This window comes from Hemitrygon akajei, chromosome 22 (assembly GCF_048418815.1).
Source record: "Hemitrygon akajei chromosome 22, sHemAka1.3, whole genome shotgun sequence".
Taxonomy (NCBI): Eukaryota; Metazoa; Chordata; class Chondrichthyes; order Myliobatiformes; family Dasyatidae; genus Hemitrygon; species Hemitrygon akajei.
The window spans coordinates 23,406,627-23,420,305 of record NC_133145.1 but is presented as its reverse complement, the minus strand read 5'-3'; the positions used below and the strand labels follow the sequence as shown (position 1 = coordinate 23,420,305).

Sequence of the window (13,679 nt, the reverse complement as noted above, 5' to 3'; positions counted from 1 at the left end):
GTTCTCAGTAGTCTGTGGTGTGGTCTTCTTTTGTTTTCATTTAAAAAACATTAAGTGAGGTTAACATTTGCAAATATATTTTTTCCTTAACGGAATGGAAAAAAAATTGAAAAAAGCTGATTAGCCTAGTTACACACTCAGAACGCTGGAGGAACTCAGCAGTTCAGGCAGCATCTATAGAAAAGAGTCAACAATCGACACTTTGGGCCGAGACCTTTCTTCAGGACTGAGAAGAAAGGGGGAAGATGCCAGAATAAAAAGGTAGGAGGTTAGTTGGAATGTGATAGGTGAAGCCTGGTGGGTGGGAAAGGTCAAGGGGTGGAAGGAACCTGTTAGGAGAGGAGAGTGGACAATAGGAGAAAGGGAGGGAGGAGGGGATGGTGAAGTAATAGGCAGATGAGAAGAAGTGAAAGGTCAGAGTGGGGAATTTATTCACTGAAAGGAGAAATCAATATTCTTAGTTGTTTGATGTATGGAGATATACAACTGGATGAATTTGGTATGGAATAGGATTTGTGACTATAGACATAAATGGAATTGAGTAAAGAAAATTTGATATAGTCTGTAGTCATCTGCAGCTGAGGCATGAACAGGAAGATATTGATACCCTTGTAGCACACCTGTGTTTAATGGTGAGTTATGAGGATAGATAAATATTTCAGAACTTTGCAAAATTACGTTGTGCATTGAACAAGAGCTAATGATACGAGGGAGGATTGGTAGGTTAGGATGAAGTCAATGAAATCCATACTTTCATCTATTATTTCCATACAACAAAGAAAGAAATGTTTGGCCCATTGAGTCTGTGGTTTACAGGGTGATCCCATTTTCCCAATCAGATATATGGGACTGAAAATTATGCAAAAACTAATGTAAATGGTTAGTTTTCTCCAGATATTTTCCAGTTATTATTGTTAAAGTGACTCCAAGATGAATTTCATACACAAAAAAAGTAATTTAAATAATGCTGAGTTACATAGATCTGGTTAATACCTCTACAAAGAGATAGATTGCACTACTGCTGTGATCTGTTGGTCTGCCAAACTGTAAAGATTGAAGAAATTGTGATGCTTTGTAAGTTTCACTAATTTCAATTGTGGGGGAAAAATAGGTGTTGTATGCACTGGCCTTGGTCTCGTTGAGTTATGGAGAGAAACAAGATCACTAATGTTACTGCTTTAAAGTCCATTTATTTGCTGATGATCACTTGCTAAACTCCTACTGGAATCTTGGCAATTGGTGGGAGGTGTAGGACTGTATTTGGCACCTACTGGCCCATGGCTAATCTCATTAAATACTCATAGAACAGAGAGAAGTTTCAGGGCAAATCTCTAATATTAATATTGTGCTGTCTAGTGAAGTGAAATTGGAGCCCGGGATTATAATCAGAAATTGTTGTACATTTTCTGCCCTATCCAGGACATTGATAAATCTGACATTACGGATACCTCTCACAAAGGATTAAGGTTCCCAAAGTGCTTATACTACAAATAAGCTCACATAGTTAATTTTATTATTAACATCTTGTTACCGGTTACCAACTTAAACTGAAATTGGAAATCTGATCAACACACACAAAATGCTGCAGGAACTCCGCAGACCACGCAGCTGAAGTACAGTTGACGTTTCGGGCTGAGTCCCTGACCGAAACATTGACTGTATTTTTTTTCCATTGATGCTGCCGGGCCCATTGAGGTCCTCCAGTGTTGCGCCAATTTAAAGTTGCTTTTTGTATTTATTTTCGTGAGTTCTGGCTGTACTCTTGAGCACTAAAGTACAATTTCAAATGTGAACAGAGAAGATTTGAGGACATTCCAAAATTTGTTATTGTAGACCATTAAAATAGAGTTAGCATTGCATTGTAGAATTCCAGTCTGTACAGTGGGCTATGAAAATCATTATCATTATTATATGATTATAATCACATTATTACAATAATTATTTACCAGATGCCTTGATTTAGTAATGTTAGCTCAGGCTTAATAACTTTATATATTTTGTATTTTATTATAACAAAGAAGGAGGCTATTTAGTCCATTGAGTCTCTTCTAGCTGCTACAGCAAGCCCATCAATCTCACTTCCTCAGTTATTTCCAGTATTTCTCTCTCTTCTGTGGCCACTAACATCCTGCTGATTTGCTTACCACCCACTTTGAATGAGAGAAATTTACACTCATCAGCTAATCTAAAAGCCAGCACATCTTTGGGAGTAAGCAGAGGAGACCTGTGGAAAAGCAGAGAGACAGGTAAATTCCACCCAGTCAGTACCAGAGGTCAGAAACTAATCCGAGTTTTTGATGTCTACAGCATCACTGGCCATAATATCAGAGAAAATCTGCTCTTCTTTGAAATGCTATGTGATTTCTTCCATCCCATTATTTTATGATAAAACTGGTTTGTGGTCTCATCTAATAACCTCACCTTTTACAGTTGTGTGCTTCTTCTATACTGCAATGGAAACTTCATTCTTGTTTAAGGGCCTTTCTGATCTCCACTGCTTCCTGATTTGGGACAAGCTAGTAAGCATTGAGCTGTCAACATTTTGGCTACATATTAGCTGAGAGGGTCCCACTGAATGCTTTATATTTTTTTCAGCTGCTGTTGTTGTTCTTGGGCCCTTAGCTCCCAGTGGAGTATAGGCCACTGATGACCTCCCATCTCAATCGTCCAAGGCCGATGGTATGGTTGGAGTTCATCATTGTTTCTGCAATCCATACCATCTGCTGTACAGGGGATTGCCCAGTACAGCTTCACCAGAGCCCTGTTGGCCAGCCTTACCCATTTCTACCTCTCATGATAGGGACATAGGGTTGGACTTTCTCTTGTTATTTGGCTCCTATTTATGGCATTAACTAATGAAGTATGTAATGTGTGAAACATGATGTTCAGACAAAGCCACAAATTTAGGCATCTTACTGTATGCAAAAAGGAGGTTGTGTGATTGCATTGTGCAAAGTAATCTGAGCATAACACATCTTACTATTGATAGAACTATTTATATTATTCATTTAGCATATGGCGGTATGGGAATTGAAACGAATCGTTAAGTAGACTTTATGCACCTATAGGGACAGGGATGACTAGAATCCTGTCTAAGATTTTGGCACAGTGCCCCTCAAAGCTTGTTGCTTGTGATCCAAATTACATGCTGTTGACCTTCTGAAATGCATCAGTGTCACACTAGAGCAGGGATTCCTAACCTTTATATGCCATGGTTCCTTACCATTAAAAGAGGAGTCTGTGGAACCCAGGTTGCGAACGCCTGCACTAGAGAAATATATATTTTCAGGCAGTTTTCTAGATATGATGTCTTGGATGTCCTCAATCATTAAAGGGCCAGAATTACGATATCTGAGTATCTATATCTTGCTTGTTTGTTTGTTAGTTAGTTGGTTAGGTAGTTAAGGCCATTTCCCCAACTGGGGCATAGGCCACTAACAGCAGATCACCAGCGTGCTTTCTCCTGGACTAATCGTTGAATTTGCCTCCAGGTGTGGCCCATTTTCTTCCTGTTTAAAGTCCTTCCTCTCTCATGAATAAGGTCTTTGGAGCTTCAGTTGGTGTCACTGTAGCTCTGGGGGTTTTTTTGTGGGATGGGGTTGCTAGCACCCTGTCCAATCCTCCTCATTTTGCATCAGAGCTTGGGGGCATCCATGCTGGTCACCTGGTAAATTCATGATATGGGTGGAGAATTAGGAAAAGAGAATGCTGAAGAGTTTGTAAAATACTTACTACAGTAGATTTACAATTTCAAATCCTTTTTTGCTAGGCCCAGGTACTTGAGGAGACTATGATGCTCATGCAGAGCCTAACCAGAGTTTGTAATTCTTTTCATTGGATTTGCTTGAAAGTTGTTTGTGTCTTTATAATGTATTTTTTAAATGGATGCTCTAATTGTGATTAAAGTAAATTATGCAGTGATAAGATAGACAGGAAGAAACATCTCTAGTAGGAGATTACAGAAGGGACATGCTAAAAGTTATGGTTAAGTCATTCAGAGTATATGTCAGGAAATTCTTATTTACACAAAATCTGGATACAAGTTACTGAGGTTTGGTTGATTGAAGATTTTTAAAATAAGATTCCTAATGCTGTTAATTGTTTTGGAACTGAAGGCTATGAATAGAGTTCTGCCAGACATCCAACATGATATAATTAAATTGTATAAAAAAAGTTCAAAGACCTGCTTTTCCCAAGTGAACGTAAAAGATGCTAGCTAGAAAAACATCTTTCACTGTACTGATGGTACGTTCCACTGTGCCTCTGAATATTGGAATCACTGCTGCCACTGTATAGTGCATTTAGCACTACAATCCAGCTTTGAATATCAGGGCAATTGAAGTTTGTTCCTGTGGAGTGTGAATCTAATGGACCTTTTCAATTTTTTAAATAGCAAGGGTTTTAATTGAGGTCACTGAGTGTCCTGATGATTTAGAAATTATCAACATTTAAATGGATGATATCCATTTAATTAACTGTAATATTGTTTTAAAATAATTATTGGTATTAATGGATACTTTTTGAATAAGTGTAAGTATTTTATTCCTCCATTTCCTGTTGTTTAACTGCAAGAGAAATAAGGAAGGGCTGATTAAAGTCACTCTACAGTAAACGCATTAATGAGAAAGTCATCCATTGGGACCCAAAGACCCATTAAAGGTCAAAGCGATTAACATGATTTTAGAAAGGCAGCTTTACAAAATGGTCCTTGTTGCTAAGAAATGTGATGTAATTCCTGTCTGTTGGCAGTTAACAGTATCTGGCATTGTGCATTTCATGGCCTGATTCTGGGAGCTATTTGTGAAAACAGCTTATGAAATTGCATATATGGGAGGTGGAAGGGTGTGGGTTGAGGTAATGGGGGGGGGGGCACGGAATGGGGATGGTGGAAAAAGTCAGAAAAGCTTATTTACATGCTTCTTAAACTGGAAAAAAAACCTTAAATAGAACAAGTTGTTCTCAGAGTATTTTGAACTTGAAAAGCTTTTTAAAAAAGTCATCAATTCCCATATGTTTACAGCCCATTTTCTTCAAGATCATGTTAAATCATTCATTTGTGATTGACTGCATTGTAAATGTATAGGAATGTTTGGCACTCCCTCCCACAGTTCATCCACACAGATTAAGATTCCTTTAAACTCTGTCATCCATTCCACATCACCATTTTAGCCATAGGCAGTGTTCATTCTCAATCAGCTATTACCAGGCTATAAAGATAAATTAATATATGTGTACTGTATATAGTTTAATTATCACATGAGATTCAGATTGCTTGGGGACTTCCACTCCAATAGGATGGAACGGCATAATGGCAATTCCGTTTATTTTATTTTGTGTTGCAAGATATCTCACAGAAACAATTGTGATATCTCAGGTTTTTGACATTCGCAGATGTACATCTTATGGTTTTTGTTTCCTCTTTACTGTTTAGGTTTTCCATGGACCTTGAGAGAGTCGAGATTGTGAGTTGGGCTGTGATAATAGTAAGATTCCTTGTAGTAACTTGCAGAGCTCGTCACAAAATATATTTACTGAGTTTCATACTGAAGTGGCTAGCTAGTTATTTTGATACTTTGGAGGTTAATTAGTGTGAGTGAAACTCCAGTTCTGTCTATGCTCTGTCCGCCAGAACAAGCAGGATCCCCCAGTGACCAGCCATTTTAATTCCACTTCCCATTCCTGTTCCGATATGTCCATCCATGGCCTCCTCCACTTTCGGGATAAGGACACACTTAGGTTGAAGGAACAATGCCTTATATTTCATTTGGGTAGCCTCCAACCTGATGGCATGAACATCGATTTCTCAAACTTCCAGTATTGCCCCCCCCCTTCAGGATTTCCCATCCACTTGTCCCTCTCTCATGTTGTCCCCTTGCCTGCCCATCGCCTCCCTCTGGTGCTCCCCCCTCTCTTTTTTCTTTCTTCCATGGCCTTCTGACTCTTTCACCAATCAACTTCCTAGATCTTTGCCTCATTCCTCCCCTTCCAAGTTTCAACTAAAACCTGGCGTTTCTCTCTCCCCTTCCCCCATCTTTCAAATCTACTCCTCAGCTTCTTCTCCCCAGTCCTGCCGAAGGGTTTTGGCCTGATACATCGACTGTACTTGTATTCGATAGATGCTTCCTGGCCTGCTCAGTTCCTCCAGCATTTCGTGTGTGTCCTTGATCTTGGTTGCGTTTGAGTTATAGACTTAGATATCACATTCCCATCAACTCTCCCTCTTTAAAATTATGACCAATTTGCAGTTGGCAAAGAACTCTCTGACTTGCATGATTTTGGGATATACAGAAAAACATAAAAACATTACTGATCACTGCAGGCCTTTGGGGCCATAATAGGTGCCAACCGCTTCACCCACTTTTATCCAAGAATTTAGCTCTTCCTTCCGGATGAATGGTTGGCCTGCTCATGGTAGAGTGCATGGCCTGTGTTTGTGCTCTGTGATTCCATAATACCTCTGTAGCATTTCCTCTGCCCTTTGTCACAACGGAGCTCAGAGCAGAGTGCTTGTGTGGGGAATCTGGTGTCAGGCATGTGGGCAGTGTAGCTTGATACACTTCAAGTAGATTAAGCAGGATCAGAGCCTCGTTGTGAGGGATGTTGACAAAGAGGGACATAAATTAACCTGTGCTGGATTTTAACAATTTTGCAAAGGTAGGTTTAATAATACTTCACCAGTGTCTTGAGGTGCCAGCTTTGGGATGTCTGTATCTCTGAATCAGAATCTGGTTTAATATCACCAGCAAATGTCGTGAGATTTGTTATCTTTGCGGTAGCAGTACATAATAATAGAGGGGCAAAACGTGAATTGCAGTAAATATATATCCTGATCTGCTGAGTATGTGCTCTCAGGCTTCTGTACCTCCTTCCTGATGGTAGCAATGAGAAGAGGGCATGTCCTGATAGATGGGGGTCCTTAGTAATGGATGCCAGCTGTCTGAGGCATCGCTATTTGAAGATGTACTGGATACTATGGAGGCTAGCGCCCATGATGGAGCTGACTGAGTTTACAACTCTTTGCAGCTTATTTTGATCCTGTGTAGTAGCACCCACCAACCCCATACCAGCCAGTGATGCAGCCAGTTAGAATGCTCTCCAAGGTACATCTGTAGAAATTTGCAAATGTCTTTGGTGACATACCAAATCTCCTCAAACTCCAAATGAAATATAGCTGCTGTCGTTCCTTCTTTGTAGCTGCATCAGTGTGTTGTGCCCAGGATAGAGCTGCGGAGATGTTGACACCCAGGAACTTGAAACTGCTCACTCTTTCCAATTTTGATCCGTCTTTGAGGACTGGTGTGCTCACTCGTCTTGCCCTTTCTGGCTCATACAGGAAGGCCAAAATCATCGGCACTTAAAATACCATGACCCTTGAGATCTAACTCTGTGAACACCCTTTTCCTCATTCTGCCAAAGGCTATTTTCATGTTGTAGACACAGTGGTGAATATTATCTTTGATGTCTGCTGTTGGTAAGAATAGCCTGTAGTAAGGCATATAGTTCAAGCAAATTTGCAATCAATAAAGCAAACAGCAAAGCTCCCACCATTTCTTTATATCACCTTTTTCATCTCTGGAGACTTCTATCAGAGACAATAAAATCAAGACAAATTCTTTTTCTATCTTTGTCCTAAGCAGACTTGTGCCCTGAATGCATGTAGAGAAATTCCCATTCCAGTAACAGTTTAGAAACTTGTTTAAGCCTGACATTCATTCTTTCTGGCTTTCCACAATAGGCAAGAATCAGTTTATTCACTGCTCACTCCTAGTGTCAGACAAACAACTGTAATATTCCAGATTTGTAATGCTGTAATGTGATGTGATCTGTCTGTGTTTGACAAGAGTAAGGGTAGGCTTGCAGAGCACCTGTATTTCATCTGGAATGGCCAGCGTAAGCCTGTAGTTGTGTTTCAAAGGTTCATTGAGATTTGTCTTCTCCAGATAGCCACGAAACAAGGAAAGCCATTCAAATTGTTCAAGAAAAAACATCAAACCCACTCCCCTGCACAAAAAAGAATGGCAACAAGATCATCAATCCCCAAACCATCCCCCCAACACAATTAAAAACTAACAAAACATGTCAAAGAACAACAAGAGCATCAACTCCCAAAATCCCCCACAGAAAAGAAAGGAGGAAACTTGCCAAATGGCAAAAACACAGAATATAGAAGCCGTGAAATGAAAGCTCCCCTTCCCATTCCCACTCCAAGCTGTCTGTCCTTGGCTCTTCCACTGCCCTGGTAGACCAAACACAAACTAGAAGAATAGCACCTCATTTTCCACTTGGGCAGGATACAGGCTAATGGTATGAATATTGGATTTTCCAGTTTCAAGTAACCCACTCTCACTGATTCCACCTAAGAAATATATATATCTCCCCCTCTCTCCCCCTCCCTCTCCTTCCCTCCCGCTCTCTCTCCCTCCCTTCCTCTCTCCCCTCCCTCTCCCTCCCTCCACTTTTTTCATTCCTCCTATCTTTGTTTCCAAGGCTCATTACTCCCCCCCCCCCCAATGGTTCCATCTGCTTATCACCAACAGTCCTATTTTGCTGAGCTTTTATTCCACTTGCTTCAACTTCGCTGTCCCCTCCCCCACCTGACTCCATCTCCCTAATTCTTTCTCATTTATAGTTACACCTTTTACCAACTAGCCTCTGACTCATTACTACTTTGTCTCCCCCGCTCTACCTGCTCCATGTGCCCATCGTTCCTCAACCCTTACCAGGTTCTGCATAGCAGTCAGTGACTCACCCCTCCCTCTCATCTCTGCTGACTATCATCCCTCCTCACTCAACCCTGATGCTCCAGATTCTAATATCTGCAGCCTTTTGTGTCTCAACTATAAAGAAGGCTGCAGTCTCTCCATTAGAGCTTTACACATTTAGACACCCGCAAACAAATTTTGAACTGGAAATAGTAGAAAAATATTGTAAACCACTATTATAAACTATCCCTTTCCAAATTGTTTTAAGAAAAAGCTTATCTATTGATCTTATGTTTAGTTATGAATCGGTTTCAGATAAATTACAGAGGAGATAGCATCATGAAAAGACTGCAGACAACATGGCATCTGGTATTGCAATCAATCACTCAAGTATGATTTCCTCACAAAGGGGTTGTCTATGGTGGGTCCACAGGTGGCTGTAGTGGCCAATTCCAGATCCACATAATCTGGTGCAGTGTGGGCAAGATTAAGTGGTGGTTGTGGTTAGTGTTTCGGTCACTCTTAAGCATGCTCTATTCACAGATTGATTGAGGCATCAAATTATGGCTATTTCTAAAATGGCCATTTCAAAATTACTTAAAATGAAATCGGTATGCTACTCGAGGTGAAGACCTCGTCTAACACAGGGCTAAGTTCAGACAAGAAAGTCTCTGATTATCTTATTGGTGCTAAAGTGATTAATCTTAACCAAAATAAAAGCAAATAAGTATCTAATTAATCCTAGGTAGGGATAAAAGATGGAGTGGATGTAGAGAGATTGTTTCCTTTCATGGGGGAAATCTAGAACCACAGGGCACAGCCTCAGAATAGAGGGACAACATTTGGAACAGAGATGAGGAGGAATTTCTTTAGTCAGATAGCAGTAAATCTGTGGAATTCATTGCCTCAGGCAGCTGTGGAGGCCAAGCCATTGGGTATATTAAAGAAGAGGTTGATAGGTTCTTGATAGTCAGGGTTTCAAAGGTTTCTAGAAGGTGGGAGACTGGGGTTGAGAGGGATAATAAATCAGCCATGATGGAATGGCCTAACCCTGCTCCTACGTCTTATAAAATTCCAGTCCTATTTTTAATTGTCTTGCAGTATCATCAGCAAAATATAGATTGTAGTTGACAGTGGGATTGGCTGTGATTTTATCCCATGCCCCTCACTCCCATAGTAAAATGACTGGTTAGTCTTCACTGTTCAGCCTCTGGAGACTTGAGTACAAAAAAATATTTGGATTTTCAATACTGAGGATGACTCCATGTAATTGCCACCAATTTTCAGTGGAGAGTTTAGACATTATTATCAGGAAAAGATATTCGAGTGTCAAAAATTAAATTCCTAAAATGATATGTAAGTAAAAGACTTTCTATATGCCTTTTATGCTGAACAATGGAGAGGTGCAATCTGCTGCTAGTGTTTACAGAATTATACCAGATTAAAGGTTCCTCTATTGAAAGAAAGAAGGGATAAAGTCAGGCAGGGATGGAGAATTAAGATTGACCTATTCATGTTACATCAACATTCTTTTTCACAAATGAGGGAACTTCTGCCAGTTGTTGTTGAATCCTTAAAGATTTTTGCTGGAATCAAGTCTTCATAGGCTTTTCAGAGGTCCATGGTATTTCAGTTTGTCGCATGTTTCAATTTTATACATAACTCCTTTGTTGTGATGCCTGCAATTTTAAATCAAGTTTTCTTCAGGATAATATTCTCTTCTGAATGAAACAGTTGGATTCACAGTTTTGGCAAGCATCTACTGTTAAACAAAAACATCTAACCTATTGAAAGATCAGCACTATGAAGTCAATAGATTTAGTACTGAATGATATAAACTGCATTGTTCTGAATAAAATTTGTCACAAGGGGACCCATTGAGGGACTCGATCAGTATTGGAAAATAAACCTTCAGCAGCTTTAATGAATTACTAACCCTGACATCCTGCAAACCAAAAGGGTTGAGACTGCGATATATACTTGAAGTCAGACGCAGTAAATGTTGAAGGGGAAAATGAGAATGAGATGATTAAGTCTTATGTTTTTATACAGGAATAGCCCATAGTATAGATACATCAAAAAACACTGTAGATGCATCGCACTGAGAGTTTTGAATGAAAAGTGGACAGCTACGCCATTAGAAACATGACTACTAACCAGGGAGGGATTTGCATTTGCTACAGACAACCTTCACATATCATCATTGCTGCTGGGTTCACGCTACTAGTTCCATGGACAGGACAGAAATGCAGATACATTGTTTTTGGTCTGTGTATTAAGATGTATTTTTAAAAAACGTTCTCAGTTTGAAGGTTAAATGTATCTAGAAACCTAACAGTATAAAAAGAAATCAGTAACTTCGTGCATTCTGTCAAAGTAACTTTAAAGAAGTGCTCTACTGTATTTAAAGCATGGTGTATTTTGAAAGGCTCTTATGTATCCTCTTTTCTCTTTGGGCTTTGCTCTGCATTGTAGAAATTTAATTGTAGTTAGGAAATATTGGGCTTTGAGTCCTGATTTTGGCAACAGAACTTTAGGATAGGAGCATGTCCTTGAATCTTTTCCTCTGCCTGTCAAATAATATCCTCCCACCACAGAGTTTGAAGTGAAGTGCCTATTTTGGGAGTATAAGGTCAACATGCAAACAATGTGGTTTGCCTGATGTAGCTGACTCAGCATAATTATGGCTTCACTGCTGTGGATGCTGGTGTGGGAAATGGCACTGATGTTGATTGGATTAACCTTCTGAAGATTTTGCTGAGGCAGCATTGATGGCATTCTCTTGTGCAATGAGTTGTCTGCTGCAGATAATCAAGATCTCAGAGTGTATAGAAAGGTAGGGAATATGACTACACAGCAGATCTTAAGTTTTATGCCAAGTCTGATGTATGGATTTTAAAATGCTGGCAGCTGAGGCAAAGTTGAAAGTTAAAATGGTGGCACACACAAAATGCTGGAGGAACTCAGCAGGCCGGGCAGTGTCTGTGGAAAAAAGTACAGTCAACATTTCGGGTGGAAACCCTTCTGCAGGACTGGAGAAAAAATACTGAGGAGTAGATTGAAAAGGTGGTTGGGAGGGGAGAGGGAACCACCAGGTAATAGGTGAAACCTGGAGGGGGATTACCAGAAGTTTGAGGTGACTCTTCACCAGAGAGTCTGTTGGGGTGATTTACTGTGTGTGGTGCTCCTGGTGTGGCCTCCTGTACATCAATGAGACCCGACCTACATTGGGAGACCACTTCACTAAGCATCTACACTCCGTCTGCCAGAACAAGCGGGATCTCCCATTGGCCACCCATTTTAATTCCACTTCCCATTCCCATTCTGATATGTCCATCCATGGCCATCCTCCACTGTCATGATGAGGCCACACTTAGGTTGGAGGGACAACACCTTATATTCTAATTGGGTAGCCTCCTACTGGATGGGATGAACATTGATTTCTCAAACTTCCGTTAGTGACCCCCAACCCACCCCACCCCCTCTTCTCCACTTCCCATCCCCTTTTGCCTCTCTCACCTCGTTTCACCAATCAACTTTCCAGCTCTTTATTTCATCCCTCCCTTTCCAGGTTTCACTCTCTCTCTCCCCTTCCTCCCACCTTTTAAATCTACTCCTCAACATTTTTTCTCCAGTCCTGCCAAAGGGTTTCGGCCCAACACTTTGATTGTACTTTTTTCCATAGGTGCTGCCTGTCCCGCAGAGTTCCTCCAGATTTCTCTTGTTTGAAGTTAAAATGGTAACCAGCAAGTACAGGTGCCATATCAGGCGACTGGAATTTTAAACTCCTGTGGGCCCCCACTTTCATCAAAAGGATGAATACAGACCTAAAGTTTTGTAGATTTTCCATATCACAGAATGGTAGCTACAGTTAACCCAGGTTTACATTAGAACACATCTATATTGAGTAGTGCACCTGCTTATAAAGGCATGGAGCCTGCTACATTATTACAGTCCTATCCTGAATCATACCGCCAAGTGTAATGCTGCTATTAACTCCAGTCCTTGGGTCACCAAGCAGACCAGCCTGTGGGAAAATAAATGGCAGCTGTACTCCTGTAATGCAAGAGCATCTCCAATGTAGTCACTTGTGAGCAGACTGTTGTTGAGATTGTTTGAATGTTAAACATACCTATTGCAGTGTGACATTGTCACGTTATCCACAGGAAGCCCTTCAGAATATATGGAAACTGAAGCAAGATAGGTATCTTATGGATAGGGGAATTAAGGGATATGGGGACAAGGCAGGAACTGGGTATTGATAGTAATTGATCAGCCATGATCTCAAAATGGCGGTGCAGGCTCGAAGGGCCGAATGGTCTACTTCTGCACCTATTGTCTATTGTCATATGCTGGCTTTATTCTGTGGTTGGATGTGTTCTTTTGACACCTGCTGTTGTATTGTGTACACGGTTTCGTTTTACTGTTTTAACATACTGTGACATGGTGATAGGGGGCAGTTAATTATGGGGGAGTGAAGAGGTAGTGCTCTTGATCAGTGTGGCCTGATGAGTGACTAACATTTCATCAATAATTTTATTTAATATAATATCGCGCTCTGCTCACTGTTGGGTGCACCATCAAAATTCCTTGGGCTTTTCAGTGCTCTAGTCAATAGACAATCATGTGACAGCTTTGGCAATCTATTGAAACGTGGAAGGCATTGGAGCTTAAGGAAGACTTATTCTCACCAATCCTTCAGCAGGTGAACTTTACAACAGCAAAGAATCAGGGAACCAGCTTTGATTTTTTTCTCTCCGTGCTCAGTGTTTATAAATGCAAGTCAGACGCCAAGAACAGAACTCACGATTTAATGCTACTGATGTGAGAGTTCTGTTTTTCTATTACATTCTTTCTTCTGTGAGAAAATGTATCAAGTAAAATATTTTAAATGATATAGATCATTGCTGATGAAAATGAGACCTGACAGATTTAGTCAGCCTTGGGCTTGCCTATTCACGTTAGTGTAACTTTATA

General features: G+C 40.4%; 1 protein-coding gene across 4 annotated transcripts in view; it reads left to right on the top strand.

Moving 5' to 3' along the window:
• gas7b (growth arrest-specific 7b) overlaps positions 1 to 13,679 on the top strand; it is a 491,997-nt gene that overhangs the window by 91,834 nt on the left and 386,484 nt on the right. The window contains exon 2 of one of the 4 annotated variants that reach the window (XM_073025847.1): positions 5,432 to 5,462. The exons of 2 other annotated variants lie outside the window; for them this stretch is intronic. In XM_073025847.1, the coding sequence (XP_072881948.1) occupies positions 5,439 to 5,462 (24 nt within the window). In that variant the 5' untranslated portion in view covers positions 5,432 to 5,438. Of the gene's footprint in view, positions 1 to 5,268; positions 5,463 to 13,679 lie in introns of those variants that run through there. One more of the 4 variants, XM_073025846.1, reaches the window with a different exon arrangement.